The 22,044-nt window shown below is 39.0% G+C and overlaps 3 protein-coding genes across 6 annotated transcripts in view; all 3 read left to right on the top strand.

Annotated features, from left to right (window-relative positions):
• The window catches only part of neto1l (neuropilin (NRP) and tolloid (TLL)-like 1, like), a 90,704-nt gene extending 77,498 nt beyond the window's left edge, over positions 1-13,206 (top strand). For 2 of the 3 annotated variants that reach the window (XM_039789728.1, XM_039789730.1), the window contains exons 9-12: positions 6,407-6,520; positions 7,991-8,618; positions 9,510-9,584; positions 10,537-13,206. In XM_039789728.1, coding sequence (XP_039645662.1) covers positions 6,407-6,520; positions 7,991-8,618; positions 9,510-9,570 — 803 coding nt within the window. In that variant the 3' untranslated portion in view covers positions 9,571-9,584; positions 10,537-13,206. The remainder of the gene's footprint in view (positions 1-6,406; positions 6,521-7,990; positions 8,619-9,509; positions 9,585-10,536) is intronic. The other variant, XM_039789729.1, reaches the window with a different exon arrangement.
• A 2,079-nt stretch (positions 13,207-15,285) lies between these two features.
• On the top strand, positions 15,286-17,385 carry LOC120552065 (zinc finger protein 391-like). 2 transcript variants are annotated; one of them, XM_039789726.1, is made up of 2 exons: positions 15,286-15,552; positions 15,722-17,385. In XM_039789726.1, the coding sequence occupies exons 1-2, from the start codon at positions 15,420-15,422 to the stop codon at positions 16,804-16,806; spliced, it is 1,218 nt and encodes a 405-aa protein (XP_039645660.1). In that variant the 5' UTR covers positions 15,286-15,419; the 3' UTR covers positions 16,807-17,385. The 2 variants fall into 2 exon arrangements, with proteins under 2 accessions (XP_039645660.1, XP_039645658.1); XM_039789724.1 differs by having other exon boundaries at positions 15,286-15,597.
• A 1,971-nt stretch (positions 17,386-19,356) lies between these two features.
• LOC120552066 (zinc finger and SCAN domain-containing protein 2-like) lies at positions 19,357-21,170 on the top strand. Its single transcript, XM_039789727.1, has 2 exons — positions 19,357-19,626; positions 19,807-21,170. Exons 1-2 carry the CDS (start codon positions 19,494-19,496, stop codon positions 20,760-20,762), a joined length of 1,089 nt encoding a protein of 362 aa, XP_039645661.1. The 5' UTR covers positions 19,357-19,493; the 3' UTR covers positions 20,763-21,170.
• The last annotated feature ends 874 nt before the right edge of the window (positions 21,171-22,044 follow it).

The raw sequence follows: 22,044 nt of genomic DNA, 5'->3' as shown, positions 1-22,044 counted from the left end.
GAGGGAAACTGATTAGCTTTATTAATCAGACCATTGCTCCATGACAGCGACATTGACACCTAAAATAAAACAGGTATGTTCTTTAGTGGTAACCATTAAGGGAAGATGGAGACACAGTGACCACTTTTATGGCAACTTATATTGGATGCCATTAACAGAAAACGTGCTGTCAGAGGTTTCCATTTAGTTTTATGACCATTAAACAGCAGCAAGCCGGAAACCAAGGAATGCGATTTCCATTATAGGGAATATTGCCTGTGGGTTATTGTGAATATGACAGCATTGGTGGATTTTAGCTCATTGCATTGGAGAGATTCATATTCACACAAAACACACACACACACACACACACACACACACACACACACACACACACACACACACACACACACACACACACACACACACACAAACTGTTCCTGGCTCCTCATTGATGGGAGCTTGTAGTTTGACAGGAGTTGCAGAGGGCATTCTTTGCCCCAGTGAGGTGAATGAAGAGGGTCTGAGGCATGTGAGTATACAGTATGTCAATGGGATTGAGCCCCTTTTAATGCCACAAACACACACACACACACAAACTGCCCGATTGAACGTTGCATCTGCATTTTTTAAGCTTGAAGAGAACTCTCTCGAAGCAAACTGGATAAGATAAAAAATAAATGAAAACAATAAAGGGCTGCACAAAATTCTTTTATTTTAGTATAATTCTAATACAAACAATATGTACAGTAAAGGCCCCATAGTATGCTCATTTTCAGGTTCATACTTGTATTTTGGGTTTGTACTGGAACATTTTTACATGCGTTAATGTTCAAAAGACACATGCCTGTCTCTTAAAGCCCCCCTCCCGAAAAAGCCCAGTCTGCTCTGATTGGTCAGCATTTCTTGGGTCTTCTGCGTCTGTGTTCTCGTAGTCTCTGCATCATCAATGCAGCTGGGGAACAACTGTGACAGCACTGTAGTGACTTGTTCTACAAATATATAGTATATTTTTGACATCACAACTGTACGGAAGTCTGGCTCGTAGGCCCAGTTTCTGAATACGGGCTATGTGTTGTTGACTGATTTGATACTGTTACAGTATTGATATAGTACCTCGACCTGCTTTATAATTAAAAAAAGACAGAAATCTCACTTTTTACAAATTGGGGTCATCAAGTTTCTTAAACATCATTTGCAGTTCCACTGAAATTTCAGAGGTGCTTTGCGCTTTATTTTTCATGATGGCAAAAGGAAACACCATGCCAGATGCTTCCTTTCAGATTGCTCTATTATTGCCACTGTGTTATACTGGGATTATGGCTATTGAGAAGAACAAAAATTCATCATGGATAAAGGCATGTATTTAAAAGTCAGTGGTTATGTATAAGGGGGTTGAACTAATTTTTCCATCGTGCTGCATGGTTGATTGGATTTATTAAATGTCACAAACTAGAACCACACACTCACACACCACAATCATCCAACTCTGAAGGACAATCAGTTGTCACTCACATATCTACAACTTCTATATTGCTTGGTTGTCTGTGTATAATTCAGTGATCTTCTACAGAACAAGGGGACAGGCAGCATTAGCAGCGGAGTTGTTTGTGTTGTTAAGTCAGTGTCCCCTTTTCTAAGGCCTTTTCACCAAGCAGAGCCAGGATGTGCTGTTGCCGAGGCAACACTTCTGCCTAAGTCACTCAGGCGATTCCCAGCCAGACCTCAGCGTTTAGAGCACCATCCACTACAGCTCAGCAGCACTGCACCAACCCTGTCAAAAGTGAATTAACAGGTGTACCAGAGAACTGGGAACCACAGGCAGTAGAACAAGTAATACGGCCTGGTGTTGCTGCTAGTGCAGACCAACTTGTTTTAAGCATTCTTTTTTTCTTTTTTTTTTTCAGAAAAATGCACTATAGTACATTTGTAAAAGTGCTGTGAGGCAGCTTATTTCTTTCTTTTTTTATAATTTTTTGGGGCTTTTTCCACCTTTAATGGACAGGACAGGTGAGAAAGGGGAGAGACATGCAGGAAATCGTCGCAGGTCGCAGTCGAACCCTGGACCTCTGCGTCGAGGCATAAACCTCTAAATATATGTGCGCCTGCTCTACCCTCTGAGCCAACACGGCCACAAATGATTTCAATATACATCGTCATTTCCTCACAGGGTAAAACTTGTGTACAAGATGTAATGACATGTAAATCTCATGTACTGATTTTTACTCATATGCACAAAACACTGAACAGATGTGGTAACAAGTTCATGTTTGAAAAAAGTCTCTCATTTGAAATTATTTGTTGAAAAATAAATAATTAGACGACAATTACATTACAGCTCCCTGAGAAACTTTAAAGGGAGGAAAGTATTTTATTGACTCGACTAAGTGAACAAGATGCCCTGACATTTATATGATTTAGCTTTTAAAGGAAAATTCCACCCAAGAAAACTCTGTGCTACCCAACAACTACCAATATCTGTTCAAAACTTGAAAAAAGACACCATTATGTGACAATACAAAGAGTATGTAATGCAGACCAAGCCTTGTCTAGTGTTTAAAGTTTCTTGGTGACCAGTGCAGTTGGAGAGTGGCTTGTCCATAAGCTGAACAGAAAGCTGGTGCTGTTAATAACCTCAAAAATAAATTATAAAAATCATTACTTAGAAAAGATGGGGAGCAGGCGAGTACAGTTGACAGAAGGGACAATGTCAGGTGAGGTACTATATGCACCGTATAGAAGTACAGTAAGAAGTTAATTAAGTCTTGTCCTAAGGTGAAAGGAAGACAATGTATAACTACTTTTAGATGTGAGTGTGTGTACTCTGTTACAAGTGCACTGTCAGGATTTGCAGCTTATATGGCAGTTTTTGCAATAAGCGCTCCCTCCCCACAGTAGATCCCAAGCCTTTATATGTTTGTTCACAGCTGCTGACTCCCAGCAAGATGCTCCTGTGGGGAGAGCAACGTTCCCAAACGCAAACATCCACCTTTATCGTCTGTGCTGTGTTCACACCCGCTGATACTACTGATCTTGCTCTGTTTCCAGGCGCACACACACACACACACACACACACACACACACACACACACACACACACACACACACACTCACTCACTCACTCACTCACTCACTCACTCCAAACTCTCTCTCTCTGTCTGTCTCTCTCTCGCTTTCTCTCTCTCTCTCTCTCTCTCTCTCTTTCTCATGCTATGCTGTACTACAGTGTAAGATTTCCAATGTGGAGTATAAGAAAGTGAAGCCTATCTTTACCCAAGAAGCAATTATGTCTTAGGTGATAAATGTGCTTGTGTGACATCTCGGCTGTCAGCATTGTTACGCCTCATCAACAGAGACCCGTCTCTGGGGTTGCAGATGGAAATTTGCTCTGGCTTCACTACACACATCACTTCTTCTTTCTGGCAAAGCTTCCTCGCTGAATTCATGAAACTGCTTGAGAACAACACAGTATGCTAATGTCTGTTAACATATGGATCTTTGCTAGGTTTTAGATCAGATTATATCATCTCTACGCACTCATTATTGTAGTTACTTTGGGATTAAACAGAGTATGTGTGAGTATGGGGTTAGATTGTGGCATTGTACAGCAACACACAGTAGGATAAGAAGCAATGATGGATGGATAGATTTTGGGATATCCAGAGTTTGGAGAAATTCCATGCACTGGGATTTAACAAAAGTTTTAAATGTAATCCATTTAATTAACTGACAAAGCCCACTGTTTTTTCCCACTGTATTTACACTACATACAATATCATCTATTGCAGTGCTGACACATTAATTTAGTCAAGTCAAATTATTATTATTATTATTATTATTATTAAGAATTTTTGGATATGCGAGTTGTTTTTTCATTTAAAAAAAAAAGGTGGTTCTTCAGGCAGTATTTAAAAGTGGTAATAAATGAGGGAGAAGAAGGACTAAGAAAATTAGGGACTAAGGAGATCGGTGATGTATGCTGGTGCCAGTCCTTGCTGTGCTTTAAAAACAAATACAATAATTAAAAAATCTTTTCTACAGTATATTTCACTGGTAACCATTGAAGGGAGGCCAGTACCGGGTAGATGTGGTCTGTCTTTTGGGTACCAGTGAGGTGCATTTTATAGCTGTAGGCAAGATAGGGATGACCACATAAAGAGAGTGACAGTATTTATTATCAACCATATTCATGGTAATTAATTAAGACAATGATGACAGGAAAATAAAAATATATGGTCGTAATGTTATGACTTAAAAACAAGAATCAGCAGTGCATAACCAGTAACTGACAATAATGCTCCAAATTAGAGCAAATAAGAGATTATATGACTGCAGTCTGTGTGTGCTGAAAAAAAGATCATTATTGCAAAAGGAAAACAGCATTGACAACATTAGACAAAATAAAGACACATTATCCTCATCTCGTAGGATCAGCCTAACTACACTCCAATGGAACAAAAACACAGCTTTGTAATGATTATTTGATTAGAAAAAAATACATGATAACCATGTGTTGCTTCTAGTGCTTCACTGCAGAAGCCTCTCTTCGCTCTTGGAGCCCCCCTCTGCAGAGACACCCAGACTATTTTCATCAGCCACTCATTTAGGAGTTAATGTATGCTTCCAGCTGTGACTGGGGATGTTTCTGTGTGGGCAAAAGGGCACTTTTATTACAGAATGTCTTGAAATTAATTTAACAGATTACTGTGGATCTCACTCTTTATATCGTCTGGTTTCATCCTGTGGTGTGTGGAGGAGACGAGGAGAAAGGAGAAGAAGTGGGCTCCCTCTTCTGGTTATTAACAACAACAAAACTGTTAAATCTTTAATATGTAGTGTGTGAAAGGATGAAAAAATAGGGAAACCTAGAAAACACACATACACAAAGAGAGACAACATGACTCAGGAAATGCTGGCAAAGGCCCAGACAGGATGGGATACAGAGAGATAGAGAAAGGTCACTCTAAATTGGTGTGTTATTATTCACTTGGGATGAGTGCTGGGATGAAAACAGCCATAAATCATGGTGGTACACTGTCAAATAGTCCCCAGCTCTGCCATACCACTGGCAAGCAGCTTTAGAACCCACGCCAGTGTTGTGTGTGAAAGGAGAAAGGGTGAGAGATAAAGAGAGAGACTATGACAGAGAGAGAGAGTAACTTTAGGAACGTTCAGAAGTGATCTCAAAATACTTTTACCCTTCCACAAGACCATGCACATAATGGACAGTATGTTTACTAATGAATAGTACTTGCCATGGGTTTTCTTTAATACAATTCTGCAATAGTGAAACGTAACTAGGTACATTTACTCAAGTCTTGCACTTAAGTTCAAAATATTTGCTTTGTTATTTATTTATTTTATGCTACCTCATAGTTTTACTAGCCTGGTCCTACCAGACTCTTGTACATTTCAAGAGTACTGAAGGAAAATGAAAATTGAGCGGAAGTAGGTAGGAGGGCGGAGCCAGTCTATAGTTTTACCCCACTACATTTCAAAATGAATGTCCTTTTTACTCCACTACATTTATCTGGCAGGTGACTGTAAAATTCCACTATACACTGTAGCATGTGGTTAGCTTGCTGTGGCATTCTTCCTCACTGTGATTGACAGTAGAAAGCAATGAATTGGCCAATGAGCTGGCGTATGCATTAGTATGATTGGTTGTTGAGAGCAAGGGCACCCTGGGTTTAAATTATGTAGCTCCATTGTCATATATATACAGTATATATACGATGGAGCCTGTAACATTACCACACTGATTTTACGATCATGTCTTGCTGATGGGTGGCTCTACCTCTTGTGATGTGAAGGCGGTGCTGTGTCTTGAACCACACTGTTCTGAGGACATGTTTATGTTTATGGCCTGGTTTAAATTTGTGTTGACATGGGCTGTGCATCGAGGAGAAATAAACTACATCCTGCTTGAATAGAAATAATTTGTTTGGGGGTTTGTTATGTGCGAAGATGATTGTGAAATGTCATGGCTACCTTTCTGGTCACCACACACACATACAATCACACATACAGTACACACACATTCCAAGAAATTCATTCATATCACAGGTTGTTTCTGCAAATATTTAAAGAGGAGGGTGAGGATGAAAATTCATGAATAACAGATGGGTTTGGGGGGAACAGGTCTGATTTGAGTAATGCCCATCCAAATGTATTTCCTTAAAATCTGGCACACCAGAACATCTCTCAGCTGTACTTCAACTACTAATTTGTGCTGCAGCATATCTAAAGTGTCCTACACAATCACACAATTCACTAAAAGGTAGTTTAACTTTTTACTCAATTGTTTCTATGGCAACTGATTAGATTACAAGTGACTAAGTACATGATAATGTTTCAGTTAAGTGAAGATAGTGCTACAGTGTATTTCTGTAATAACTATTGTGTTCATTTGCTCTGTGCTTTCCAGCTCCATGTGATGCAGATGCCTTCTTCTGTCACAGTAACATGTGCATAAACAACACGCTGGTGTGTAATGGCATGCAGAACTGTGTCTACCCCTGGGATGAGAACCAATGTAAAGGTGAGATGTTACTTTTGTAGCTATTATGAAGAAAGGCCCTACACTACGTTTGAGTGTTTCAGCACCACGGAGAGCGACAGCAAAACAGAGTGGGTTTAAACAGTACTGTACTTGTAGTGCTGTGACACAGAGGTATTTTTAGTATTTTCTGTGTCGCTACAGGGTCTGCTATTAACACTATGACACCACTGGTACTGCCATTAACAAGGGGCACTATTATTAAAACACATATTGCAGCCCAGGTGAAATCAGGCAGCAGGCATTAATCACGATTACATATACATTTAGTTTTTCCTAGTTGCTTTTATTGTTTTTCTTTGTTTGTATCATTTTAAACTATGTATAATGATGGGATCCTACATGAACACACCATTCTCTGCCAAAGTTAGAACGGTTTTGGTTATTTAATTTAGAGAGTTCTGATTTCTGTTTTCTATGCTCTTCTCACTGGTTTTAAAGTAGGTGGGGCTTAGTTGAAAAAAAAGTGATGTCTGTGCACCAATCAAGATTTAGCTACTGTTTTTGATTTCAGTTATGTGGTAACTTTTTTTACTGTGATTGTTGATGATTCAGTCTACAATGTTGAAGAGAAAAACTTAAAAATGAATAAAGCCAAGCCAAGTTTTCAAGGGCTTTAATAATGCGTGTTAGTATTTTGAAGTGGAAATTCCTAGATTGACAAAGCATTTTAACTTAATCTGAGTTACTTTGTCGATGTTTTTTTCTATGTAATATTAAAGCTATAGTGCGTAGTTTCTGCCGCCCCCATAAGGAATTCTAAGTAATGACAACAAAACTGTCTGCGCTATTACTAAATATAATAAATTATATGATTAAGAAGACCAGATTTTATGTTCCGGGTTAAAATTTGAATTCACCCTCAACTGATCCTTTGCTTGGTCCAGGTCTTTGTTTTCATTCTTTGAAGGTGCCCTTATTTTAATGCCTCAAGGCAAGTATTACCTATGTATTTCCTGAATTTGTGATACTGTCAATTTCTTCATTTCCTCTGAAGTCTGATCCCTCACTGCATTCTGAATTTTAAAGCCACTGGATCTATACATTGATCCCCAGTGTCTTGCTTGTGGCAGCTCCACAATTTATCTACACCCCTAACTGAGATTTTCTTATGGCAGCATCTCCGTACGGTGTATGATGCTATTCCAATAATTAGCTGAGATGTGTTACAACTCTGGGGATGAGCCTGTTATCTCTGCATTATATTGCCAATTAATCTAGTCTTCTGTTCCTTGACTTTTCATAACCCATGACTGTGTAAGTACATGAGATGAGATCTATACTGCAATACCCCTGAGCCCTCTAGCATTGAAACTCTCACGTCAAAAATACAATGTGCTTTGATGTTCATTACGCTGTTGTGTGTTCTAATTTGTTATTTCTTTAATCATATATACGTACACAAAAAAACTATCTCCCTTTCTGTTGTGCTCTCTCTCTACCACTGTACAGAGAAGAGGAAAGCCAACATCTTGGACAACCTGAACAACACAAACGGGACCATAATTGGTGTCACCTGTTGCATCGTCCTCATCCTCCTCATCGTCTCTGTCATCGTCCAGATCAAGCAGCCACGTAAAAAGTACATCCTGCGGCGTGAGGATTTTGACCCCACCATGTTCCAAGAGGTCTTTGAGCCTCCTCACTATGAGCTGTGTACTTTACGAAGCGCCACCACAGCCGCAGCAACCTCAGCAGACTTAGTCGATCTGGCAGAAGACTTTGAGAACTACCATGCCCTTCGCCGTGCCTCCTCACGCTGCGTCCACGATCACCACTGTGGCTCCTCGTCCAACCCCGGCTCCGCCCACATATCCCAGCTGTCACTTAGTGGAAGAGGAAGCCGCGGGAACTTGAGCGCTCGAGACACAGCAGCCGCCACTCTGCTCACAGACCTTCCACAGCCGCCCATGGCAGTGCGGCCCTTGCTGCCGTCCACTGGAAACCGCAGGAGCATCTTGGTCATGAAGCACAGCTACTCGCAAGAGACAGCGGACAATGGATGCGATCTGGATGACGACCTGGAAGAAGTTCCCACCACCAGCCACCGGCTTTCACGCCACGAAAAGGCAGTACAGCGGTCAGTATCCCTAGATTTCTGATGAGGAAAGAACAGCAACTGTAGAGTTAACAATGGGGATTTTGAAATGTGTGTGGGATACTTAGGCCTACATTTATTTTTGTTTTCCTCTTATTTTAGCTTTCTACTTTCTCTCATTTTTTTTTTAGATTATGAGAAGCTTCTTTTTTGCATTGATCCTTGTTCTTTCTCCCCTTTCTATCATTAAAAACTTTTTTCACAAAGGGCAAAATTTTCCCCCCTCTTGCATGCTCACCCTTGAACATGTCAAGCGCACCCTGCTAGTTTTCATCCCAATGGTGATTTATAGCTTACATCTATAAGCTCTACTGTACTTTGAGGTTTGTCAGAGCTCTTTAAGGAAATGCAGACCTCTTTTTAGAAGATATTAATTCTGTTATCAGTCCAGCTTAGACTGTTACCACAAGGGCTTGAATCAGTGCCTCATAGACACGACTATAACTTCACTGACATGAATGCAAATTATTATAAAATATGCATCTCTATTCCTGTTTATAACTGTGATACTGAAAATATGACTTATATTCTATATAACTCAACATTTTGGCATGAACAGGATTTTCTATTTAAATTTTTTTACTGTGTACTTGCACCTTGACTGCTTGAAAAGTAAATGTACAGTATATGTATACAAAAAACACTAATGTGAAGGTATATTAGTACATTTTTGGAGATAAGACTTTCCTGCATGCACTTTCTATGTGCTCTTTCCAGAGTTTTCTTGACTGTTAATTCATTGTCTACATGCAAAGCTCCCAGAGACACGCAAAGCACTAATGAAGTTTATTGCTGTTATGTAGCACAGTATGCATTCTGACCTCTCTATGCAAAAAGAGTTTGATATTAAATGAAAGAGCCATGACATTTCAGGTTCTGCCTCATTGGCTCTTTGAGCAAACATGAATCAGAGTACAACACAACTAGGGTCTAAGAGACAATCTCAAGGTAAGCACCCTTATCCAAAAATTCAAATCTTTATATGTTGTTGTGTAGTCATCATTTGCCCAGTCCGTATATACTTTTATGTTTTATTTTCTGTGATTTTTGCGCGGGTTTATATATATATGTATATATATATATATTTTTTTTATGTTTTTGTATTTATTCATTTTCACCAAGATGGTTTTCTTGCTTGCAGCCATCTTGCCCTTGCAGTGATTTTGTTTGAAGTCTTTGTGATGCTCAAGTTTACTGTATGTCCTCCCAAGGACATACAATATTATCATTCAGTGGATATTCATTAGCATGGACTTTTTTCCATCATCTTTAGTTGAAGCTGTTATCAAAAGTCTAACCTCTGCATTTTTCCTCCCAGTAGGCCTACAGCAAATAATTCACATCAATCATGTAAAGACACTTGTTAAAGCACAAATTGGAAAGCAGACACAAGCCCACATTTTCATTAAATTACATCAGTGGATTTTTGCACTAACTAAAGAAAGCACATTGAGATAAACTATTTTGTAATTTACAAATCAAATAATTTACTGATCACACACACATACAGAAGTTGTCTGTAGTTTTGCATGATTTATGTTACTTGTAATATTAGATTTTGTGTTTGTTTAATTATGAAGCATAGTGTTTATGCCTGTGTGTAACAGTTTGTGTGTATGCTCCAGGACTGTGCTTTCATGAGGTTGCAATAAGCACAATATAAAAGAAGTTAGATGAATACATTTGAGATGCAAATAATTGATGAGAGGAACTTGTTCATCAAAAAGATACATTTCAATGCAGTTACAGAAGTTCACGCTTGCAGCTTTCTGCATGCATATAATGGAGCAGTCACATAAAGTGCTACTCATTGTTTTGTCTTTTAGTGTGAAAAATGTGCTGTCCTGTTGTGTGTGTGTGCTTATGTTCTACATTATGTTGCATTGTCTCCATCATGTAGACTTCTTGAGAATAGTGCGATCCTGGATCAGTACGAACGGGCTTCACTGACATATGAAAAAGCGGAGCGGAGATTTACACCAGCATGATGCTGATGATGATGAAGGGACACTTTGACGAAAGGATATTGAAAATGTATTCAGATGAACACAAAGGACTAGATGAAATGCTGCAAGTGTATCAGCTCTGTACGCATTGTAGTCAATCCAGATTTTTTTGTCTCGCTGGAAAGAAATGGACCTCAAATGACCACGATTACTGATTATTCATTATTAAACTTTAAATTTGGGGTGTAAGTCAGAAACATATCTGTCATTGTCATGGATCCCTCGCTGATAACTAAATGAATGTGATCAAACATCTTCAAGTTCATTTTTAAGCATGTATCTTTCAAATGAGTAGCATACATATTATGATTTTATAGAAATGATGCTTGCAGTTGGTCAAATCTAGATTTATTTTATTAGTGAAAATTGGAATTAATCACTAACCCTAATTGAATTTAAAGCTGTTGGAATAAACAGTTCAAGGGCGAGTTATGTGGCTTGTGCATGCTTCTTTTGTATCCATCAAAACATCAACATACTAACATTAAAATATGAAAAGCCCCCATCTACTAATACATAAGTCATAAGGACATAAAGAGTAGTAAAAACAAAAGCATCTTCAAAATTAATTAATTGCATGTTGTTGCTTAGCCAAATCATTAGGTAAAGAGAATTTCACAATTTTCATTTCATAATACTTTAAAACTCCCTTTTAAATATGTTCACTAACTTTGAGAGGCATTTTTATTTTGACAAAGAATCCTTTTTTTCTGGCAAACCTATTTACTTCAAGTCTGTTTGTCTTCTAACTCTCTTCTACTCTAGGAGCTTACTATCTTTGTATTAAAACAGACTTTTATAAATTTAAAGGATGACAGTTTTTACAGTTACTTAAATTTACTGATGCTTTGTAAAATAAATAACAATAAAGCTTTGCCTTTTTTCTTTGTTTTATTGGCTTTTGGTCAGCAGTTCCTCTGTCCCTTTAGAGTCTCCTCAGACTGTCAGCACACGCTATCAATGTCTCACATTCATGTGTGTTTAGATGTTGGTTTCTTTGTTGTTGCTGATTTGCTTTAGAGGAAAACCCAAGTCAAAAGGATTTGTTTCACCAAGGAGGACAATAAAATTAGTCCTTAGTGATTATATCACAGGTATCTGACAGATAAGTTAATTGACTTTTTGTGTTTGTCCTGATGAGATTAACCCCATATATACTGCAGAAGGGACCGATCAGCCTCACAACTCACTCACTAACGCTCACTGTTGGCAGGCTGCTATTGTAGGAAAAACAAGCTGCAATATATGGAGAGTGAGAAGAGATCAGCTTTGAGCACAATGTCATAAACATCATTACTGTTTTCTTTTCTTACACTCTGCCATTGTCCGAGTTCCTATTTTCTTCTTGCTGTGTCAGTTTTTATGTTATTTACCATCAATGTGTTCATTCTTTTCTATATTCAGTGTCATGTATGTATTATTTACATCCATGCTCTCCACTCTCCTTTTCCACCAAATACACACAATAATTCACAGACCCATATTTCTGCACATATAAAATAAAATATTTGTTTTCTATACACACACTGCGCTTATGTCTGGGTCTTGTCTCTCTGTTTTACAATGGTGCCAACACTTCTGTTATAGATGTTTAAAAAGCGTTCAAAACAGCTCACACAAATACTTGTCTCTTCCTCTCTCTTCTTTACTCTCTATTTCTTGGAACACACACACACACACAACATCACAAAGTCATCTGCCAGTATAGATAGAGGCAGACAGCTCAGTAATTAGGTAAGTCTGAACCAATTCGATCACAAGCAGCCCAGGAAGCAGATGAGAAAAGTGTGGGACCTAGAACAGACTTAAAGTAATAGTGTTTTCATTTCTCTGCAGATACATCAGACAGATGCATCATTCCTCTGCATCTTGCCAAGTTTGACAGCATTTGGAGCTAAGGTTTCTCTCCCTTGCATCTTGAGTGAACTGTTGCCCTGAGCAGCTTTAACAATGTAGAGTTTTGTGATGAGAAAAAAAAAAACGTTTGTGGTGTACGCAAGTTTTTCTTCTTTGGGACCGCAGTGCATTTGCCCTATACCTGTGCTCCACAAGTGGCTGTGATTGACGAGCCATGGAACACCGATTATTTCAGATATGGGACGGAAACTTTGGTTTTTGAAAAATAGAGTACCTTTAATGTAAAGTTGTTCATGGAGAAAAAAAAACAAAATCAGGTTTTTCAAATCATTTTCATGTAACCATCCAAATACGAAATTGTATATTTTAGCTGCTGATTTCACATTATATATGTTTTTTTGATGTCATTTCTTTAGTATCAGTTTTTTTTTATATCTAAACAAGTACAGAAAGCTGTTGACAAGACGGTAAAAGTGAATGTTTGAAATAAAGTGATGTTAAACTTTAGAAACGGGTGCATTTATTTGATTCTACTGACCCATCGAGTAACTTTTATTTATTCTCACTTTCACTGTCTGAGCATTATTCAATTACTTTCTCTTTGTCAAACCTAATTTCATTGTGTTTTTGTTTTTTTTAACCTGTCTGCATATGTATTTGATAAAATGCTGGACAGAATGTTTCCAATAAACTAACGTTTACTGTGATGGGCTTTTTTTTTGTCAGTAGCATCTAATTTTATTATTTTCTGTTCTTCTGTTCTTAGGCATTGCAGATACTCAGGTCATATTTCACTGCTCTCATAGTGTCACTTTTGGACATACCAGGCAGCTGTTTTCAGCTAAACAAAAGCTCTAAAAAACCCACTGTACTGTACCTGCCCAGCACCAAACAGCAGACAGACAAAGTTAGCAACTAGCTGGTGAACACAATGGAGCATTTATAAAAAAAAAACTCAAAAACTGCGAATCTGCAATCTCTCTTGTGCGAAAACTTGCATTCACAGATATATGATTTAGATTGTCCTTAAAGAGCCTAAAGTAGCTCCATCTTCTTGTAAGTAAAATAGTTTTCTTTAGTCTTAACTAGCAGGGCTGCCACATCAGAAAAATGTGGGCTGGCTGGTTGAAAATGTACAAAGGCTCCTAGTCCACTAGTAATACCCAGGGCAGATGTTTGCAAATATTTCAAAAGGATTAACCTATTCAATGCACCTGGACCTGATGGCATTCCTGGCTGAGCTCTCATCTCAAGATGTGTGCAGACTGCAGAACAACTGGCAGATGTCTTCACAGACATTGTTAACCTCTCACTGCTCCAGTCTGTAGTCCCTACATGGTTACAAAATACCACCACTGTCCCTGTCCCAAAAAAGTCCAAAGCACTCTGAACAACTGCCACCCAGTAGCACTCACCTCCACAATCATAAAGTGTTTTGAGCGGTTGGTCAAAATCTTGATCAGCTTCTCCCTCCCTGTCTCACTGGACCCACAGCAATTTCCTTATAGACGAAACAGATCACAGACTATCACCGTAGCCCTCCTCACTGCCCTCTCCCACCTCGACCAGAGGAACACATAGGTGAGAATGCTGTTCATTGACTATAGTTTAGCATTCAACACCATTGTGCCCTCCAAGCTTGTCACCAAGCTCAGACACTTAGGACTTAACACAACCCTCTGTGATTGGATCCTGAGCTTCCAGACTGAGCACCATCCTCCACCCTGACTCAACACTGGAGTCCCCCAGGGCTGCGTTCTCAGCCCTCTCCTGTACTCTCTGTTCACACACGACTGCATGGCCACCCACAGACAAGGTGACTGTCATCGTCCTGATAACCGACGGCAACGAGACGGCCTACAGAGAGGAGGTCAGAGCCCTGACATCTTGGTGCCATGACCACAACAACTTTCATTTCAACGTCACCAAAACTAAGGAGCTTACATTAAGCAACATCAGTGGGACTACAATGGAGAGAGTCAGCAGCTTCAGGTTCCTGGGTTCACATCAGAAAGGACCTGACCTGGTCACAGCACTGACACCATCACAAAGCCTGCAAGACAGCAGCTCTTCTTCCTCCGCAGATACGGTACAACATGGATTCCAGGATACACAGCAACTTCTACAGATGCAGGAACACAGCATTGGATTGGTCGACAAACTCAAACCAAAGCGTTATGAATGGCTAGTGGCTAACAAAAATAAAAACTTTTTTAAACACCGAAAAATTGAAAAATAACACTAGAACACATTTAGTGTCGGGTTTATTATTATGGATTACAAAGTCTCCAATAAGACACTGCTGTTCAAGGATTATAGCTCCTGAAAAGGGATACAAACTCACAGGAGCCCTCATTGTGTCCAGTTTTTTTGTAATCAGTCCTGTTCAACAGTTTGTGGTGAGAGAGCTCTATCAGCTGGAAAAGCTCTGCTCCAGATAAGATCACATTTTTTCACTTGCCCAGTCGGACAACTGCATGACGCATTCCAGTTGCCGGAACACAGAGTTTACTTGCCCTGGACAAGGATCCTGACCTGCTGCATCACCCTCTGGTAGGGCAGTGCAGTCACTGTGTCATTGTTACCTTGATGTACTTTTTTCAGTTTATTCAATAGCAGTTTTACAGTGTAGTCGAAGTGACAAAAATGTTAAAAAGTAGTTAATAAAATAGTACCAACATTTCCTTGTGGGCGATGTAGGCTACATCCTTGCTAATTGGTCAACACAGGTTTTGAACAAAGTGCCTTCAGTTAAAAGCGGAAAGAAAAGCTTCCGCACGTTTACTGTCGGAACTTAACAGTGTGACATTTAGCGGAAGTAAACAACAACACACTCCTGTAGCTTTAGCTGCATTAGCTAGAGGTAAGGCGTTACTGTAGCCGTATTGTAGATAATTATTGCAGTTTCAATTAAGCAACAATGCCTTCAGTTGAGTGTATGAGACAGTTTGTCAACGAGCGACTGACTGCTGCTGCTGAAGAAATATTCAGAGTTTTTGAAAAAACTATCGTCGAGTACGAGGAAGAGATCGATCGTCAGCGCAGACTGTTGGGTAACGTTATCGCTTGGAATCCCAAAATAAAGTTACACATCATAGGTGTGTAAAATATTTATGGTCTTTAAAAAAAGGAGCATCGTAAGGGATTAAAGACATAACGTGTTGTGATTGTCTACCATCGCAGTAAGTTATATCCTATTTATTTTGTTGTGTGTCCCTCCAGAGCTCCCACAGCAACATGTCTGTGAGGAGGAAGAGGAGGAGGAGGAGGAGGTTCTCGCTGACCAGCAGCAGATGTGTACTCAGGAGAGGAACTCCAGTCTGGACCAAGAGGAGCCAGATCCTCCACAGATTAAAGAGGAACAGGAGGATCTATGCATCAGTCAGGAGGGAGAGCAGCTTGTACTGAAGCAGGAGACTGATGCCTTTATGTTGACTCCTACTTATGAGGAAAGTGGGCGCAGTGAAAATCAGACTCTGAACTTGAGTATCGATCAAACTCAGTGTATGGTGGAGGAAAAGCGTCTAAACTACATTCCAGTTAACAGGTCTGTGGTATCCGAAACAAACACTGACATCCTGCTCCTCTCTCATGAAACTGAGAGCCAAGCTCAAAAAAGAGGCAAGCATGGAGAGTCTGGATCAATTAGAAATGCAGAGCCAGAAACAAACAAAAGCAGAAGTCAGAGTAACAGTGTAAACAACCCTAACTTGTCAGAGATTCACCTTGATACTCAGGCAGGTAAAAAGGTGTATAACGATATAAGAATCCTCACAGATGAGAAGCAACATTCTTGCCAAATATGTGGGAGAAGTTTCAATCGGATATCTTCATTGAAATATCATTTAATAACCCACACAGGTGAGAAGCCATATTCTTGCAAAACATGTGGGAAAACCTATGGTCAGATATCATCATTGAAGTATCATATAAGAACCCATACAGGTGAGAAGCCATATTCTTGCAAAACATGTGGGAAAGCTTTCAAATGTAATAATATTCTGAAAGTCCACATGAGAACCCACACAGGTGAGAAGCCATATACTTGTAAAACATGTGGGAATAGATTCTGTGACCTGTCAGCATTGATAAGACATATGAGAATCCACACAGGTGAGAAGCCGTATACCTGTAAAACATGTGGGAAAGATTTTAGTCGTAGCGATGATTTGAAAGTCCACATAAGAATCCACACAGGTGAAAAGCCGTATACTTGTAAAACTTGTGGGAAGAATTTTAGACGTAGCACTGAAGTGATGGTCCATATGAGAAAAGCCCACACTGGTGAGAAGCCGCACCTTTTTTAAAGGCATACAGTATAAGAGTGCATACAGACAAGTCATTTTCTATTTTAATCCACACAAATGAGTAGCCACGTGCAGCACTTTTTCTCAAATCACGTTCGTGAAGAAACACCTGAGGATCAATCTACACCAGAGAAACCATTGAGTTGAAACCCCTTAAGATGTGTTTAATAACTGAATGAAATACCTGTTTGCAATAGCTACATCTCTGTAACTGAATGTGAAATATTTCCCACAAAGGTGAGATGTTAATATGTTAGTGTAAAGTTTCCCTTCATTTTACTTTTATTACTTAATTTTTCTGTTAGCAACATTATTTCTTTGAAACAATCGTGATCTCCCAACTCAAGGAAAAATGTTTCACAGTGAGTTCACAGTATAGGAAAGGTGATCTTGATAGTTGTTTTTGCTAGAATCACTTGTAATTTAAAGTTTAACGAGACCATAACATCCATGTACACTTGAAGTAGTATAATGTATATGAAGCCTCCTGGACATCTTTGCAAGAAGTCAGATTTTACATTTGAGAGCGACTCGCATCCCTGTTTAATATTACCATTAAAGAAATCCTATTAATGAGAACATGCCTCCTTTTTGCTATTTTTAATATACTTCCTCAGTTATGTGCTTGTCTATATTTTTTGCATTTTCTTTTCTAAATTAATGACAAATGCTGAATCAATCATTAAATAAGTTTCCGGTTAATGCCAATTGTTTCGAAGAATAAAATGGCAACAATTATATTTGTAAGTGGAACAGACCTTACCTCATTTCCACTTTCAGGACTTAGTGTAACATTCAGCGGATCTAACAAATTAAATTAAATGGAAATTGTGAATAATTGAAACGTTGCTTGATATATATATATATATATATATATATATATATATATATATATATATATATATATATATATATATATATATATATATTATGTGTGTGTGTGTGTGTGTCTTAATACTGAATACTCATATTTGAGTACTGCTAATTTTTAGCTATATATCAGTGGTACTTAAATATAACTCTTTAACGTCAACTTGCTAAATTTCTACAGTGTCATGAGTCCAGAAAGGTTGAATTAAGCAATTTATTTAAATTGAGTCAGGTTGAATTGACATTTTGTTAAGGGTCCAGATTAAATTGCATTTGGGTCCTGATATGGATCAGAGTCCATGTATTGTACAGTATGTGTTATGTATAGCTCCATAGTAAGTCATGGAAAAAAATAGTGTGCTACTTTGAACTGATGGTGCAATGCAATACCATACCACTTATCATTTCTCCTGAGTCTGAAAATAAAGTAAAACCATTATGACAGACAAAAGGGCAGCACAAAAATTTATATGAATGCTGTCAAAAACAAATGCATTCCTTGAATGTATGCAGGGCTGACCACAGCCTCTGTGTGTGTACTTGAACTGTACACCAGTATGTGTTCACACCCTGAACTCACTCAAGTGAGAGACCATGGACTTACAAACCATGTGGGAGAGATTTCAGATCAGTAACTTTAAAAGCCACACAAGAACTCACACAGGTTAAAGTTGTATCACTGCAGCAGAGGTTTCAGGTGTTGTCAAAACCATACAGGCGAAAAGCTCCATACTTAGAAAACATGGAAGAGGTTTCGGCTCAATAAAAAGATGTATGACTGCACAGCTTACGTAAAATAAGTGTGTCCATATACATGTATTTATTATATACATTACAGTATGGCCAGCATTTCTGGGAAACATCCCAGTCCTCTATATCTTGGGAATCTTTGTTTCACACTGTTTGCACAGTAGTGTCTGTTAAACTAATGGTGTGATGTGGGTTACAGGTTGTTGTTGTTGTGTGTGTGTGTGTGTGTGTGTGTGTGTGTGTGTGTGTGTGTGTGTGTGTGTGTGTGTATAAGGGCATTTGCCAAATGTCGTTCTAGTTTGCAATCAGTTCAAAAGACTGACAGGCTAATATAGATAGTTTGATTGCAGAAAACAAGTCAATACTGAAAATAGAATAATTTGTGTAATGAAATATTTTTAACATGTAAGCAGTACTATAATTCTTCACCATCTTTTACCCCAACACATTTATATGATAACTATAGTAAGAATTGTTACTTTGCAGGTTAAGATAAAGGTCCAACTCGACTATTAGGCTACACTTAATCGGCTCAGTAAATAAATTATGTAATTGTATGGCACTGATGGGGGCCATTCTAAATAAAGTTTAAATGTCTCTTACGTTATGTGTATTTTGCTAATAGTACTTCCGTTCTTTTACTTCACTAACATTTTCAATGCACTGTGAATACACACTGGTATTTCTGCTCAAATATTGTGAATACTTCTTTAACCACTGTTTGTTTGTTTTTATACAATATCATTACCTGCAATGTAACAAAAAAAGATGGCCTTTAGTTAAAATTAGATTAAATAGTACGACATTTCCTTGTAGGATGAAGCGATGTAAATGTATATCCTTGCTACTGATGTTAAACACACAAGTTTGGAATAAAATGTCATCAGATGCAAGCGGAAAGAAAAGCTCTAGTGTGTTCACTGTCGGAACTTAACAGTGTGACATCCAGCGGAAGTAAACAACAAGGGTTGTAGCTTTAGCTGAATCCACGTATAAATACATCCATCGTGGGAAGACGTTATTGTAGTCGTATTATAGATAATTATTTCGGTTTTAATTAAGCAACAATGCCTTCAGTTGAGTATGTGAGACAGTTTGTCAACGAGCGACTGACTGCTGCTGCTGAAGAAATATTCAGAGTTTTTGAAAAAACTATCGTCGAGTACGAGGAAGAGATCGATCGTCAGCGCAGACTGTTGGGTAACGTTAACGTTGTCGTTTGTGGTCCCGAAGTAAAGTTATAGCTACATTATAGATGAGTAAAACGTGTAAATGGTCTTAAAAAAAGGAGCATCCTAATGGATTAAAGACATAACGTGTTGTAATTGTCTACCATCACAGTAAGTTATATCCTATTTATTTTGTTGTGTGTCCCTCCAGAGCTCCCACAGCAACATGTCTGTGAGGAGGAAGAGGAGGAGGAGGAAGAGGAGGAGGTTCTCGCTGACGAGCAGCAGATGTGTACTCAGGAGAGGAACTCCGGTCTGGACCAAGAGGAGCCAGATCCTCCACAGATTAAAGAGGAACAGGAGGAACTCTGCATCAGTCAGGAGGGAGAGCAGCTTGTACTGAAGCAGGAGACTGATGCCTTTATGTTGACTCCTACTTATGAGGAAAGTGGGCGCAGTGAAGATCAGACTCTGAACTTGAGTATCGATCAAACTCAGTGTATGGTGGAGGAAAAGCGTCTAAACTACATTCCAGTTAACAAGTCTGTAGTATCAGAACCAAACGCTGACATCCTGCTCTTCTCTCATGAAACTGAGAGCCAAGCTCATAAAAGAGGCGAGCGGTATCACAAAAGCAGAAGTCACAGTAACGTTATAAACAACCCTAACTTGTCAGAGATTCACAAAGTTTCTGACACAGGTAAAAGGTATTTCAAATGTGACAAATGTGGAAAGGTTTATAAGTACAATTCAGTATTACAGCGACACCTGAGAACCCACACAGATGAGAAGCCATATTCTTGCAAAACATGTGGTAAAGCTTTCAAATGTAATAGTACCTTGAAAGTCCACATGAGTAGCCACACAGGTGAGAACCCGCATACTTGTAAAATCTGTTGGAAAGATTTTGAAAGTATCTATGATTTGAATGTCCACATGAGAATCCACACAGGCGGGAAGCCGTATAGTTGTAAAATCTGTGGGAAAGATTTCAGACGTAACTATACTTTGAAAATCCACATGAGAACCCACACAGGTGAGAAGCCGTACCTTTGCAAAACCTGTGGAAAAAGATTCTCTCATTTGTCAGCATTGATAAGGCATATGCGAGTCCACACAGGTGAGAAGGCGTATTCTTGTGAAATGTGGGGACAATTTCAGACGTAGCACTGAAGTGTTGGTCCATATGAGCAAAGCCCACACTGGTGAGAAGCTGCACCTTTTCAAAGGCTAAGAGTGCAGACAGACAAGTCATTTTCTATTTTAATCCACACGAGGAAGAGAGGAGCCACGTGTTACACTTTTGGAAAAAGTTTTTCTCAAATCATGTTCTTGAAAAAACACCTGAGGATCAATATACACCGGAGAAACCATTGAGCTGAAAACGGAATGTAAAATATTTTCACTAAGGTGCGATGTAAAAATGTAAGTGTAAAGTAAGTCCATGTCAAGTGGGATTTAATGGTTCTATATGAAGCCTCCTGGACAGCTTTGCATGAAAGTAAGATTTTACACTTGAGAGTGACTGGCATCCCTGTTTTTTATTACCATTAAAAAAAATCCTCTCAAGGTGAACATGCCTCCTTTTTGATCCTTTTTGGTGGCCCGATGGTTAGCACTGTGGCCTCACAGTAATAAGGTTCTAGGTTCGAATCCAGGTTGTTCTGGGCCTTTCTGTGTGGAGTTTGTGTGTTCTCCCCATGTTTGCGTGGGTTTCCTCCGGGTGCTCCGGTTTCCCCCACCATCAAAAACATGTACTAGGTTCTCCAGTCAGTGCCCTAGATCAAGGCACTTGTTCAGATCTGGAGTTGGTGTATGTGACAATAAAAAAAGTACCTTTATGTGCCTTTTTTAGCATTTTTGATAAATGATTAATCGATTATCAAATTAGTTTCCAGGAAATGCCAATTGATTCTAAATGGAACAACCCTACCTCATTTCCAGTTTCAGATTGACAACTTGAAGCGTTGCTTGATGTATACATACTGTATATGTAGGTTTCACGTATGCAGGGCTGACCGCAGCCTCTGTGTGTGTACTTGAGCTGTACACCTGTATGTGTTCCCATCCTGAATTCGCTGAAGTGAGAGGCCATGGACTTACAAACCGTGTGGTAGAGATTTCAGATCTAGCAAAAACACACAAGAACTCACACAGGTTAAAGCTGTATCACTGCAGCAGAGATTTCATGTGTAGTCAAATCCATACAGGCGAGAAGCTGCATACTTGAGCCAAGTTTAAAAAAAATTGCCAAGCATGGAGACTCGGAATCAACTAGAAATGCAGAGCCAGAACCAAACAAAAGACATCACAAAAGCATAAGTCAGTGTAAGCAACCCTAACTTGTCAGATATTCATCTTGTTCCTCACACAGGTAAAAGGTCTTTCAAGTGTGACAAGTGGAATTGTTTTTAGGTACAATTCAGTATTACAGAGACACCTGAGAAGC

Source organism: Perca fluviatilis, chromosome 22 (assembly GCF_010015445.1).
Source record: "Perca fluviatilis chromosome 22, GENO_Pfluv_1.0, whole genome shotgun sequence".
In the NCBI taxonomy this organism is placed as follows: Eukaryota; Metazoa; Chordata; class Actinopteri; order Perciformes; family Percidae; genus Perca; species Perca fluviatilis.
Note: the sequence above shows the minus strand (reverse complement) of the source record. Positions and strands in the feature narration are given on the sequence as shown.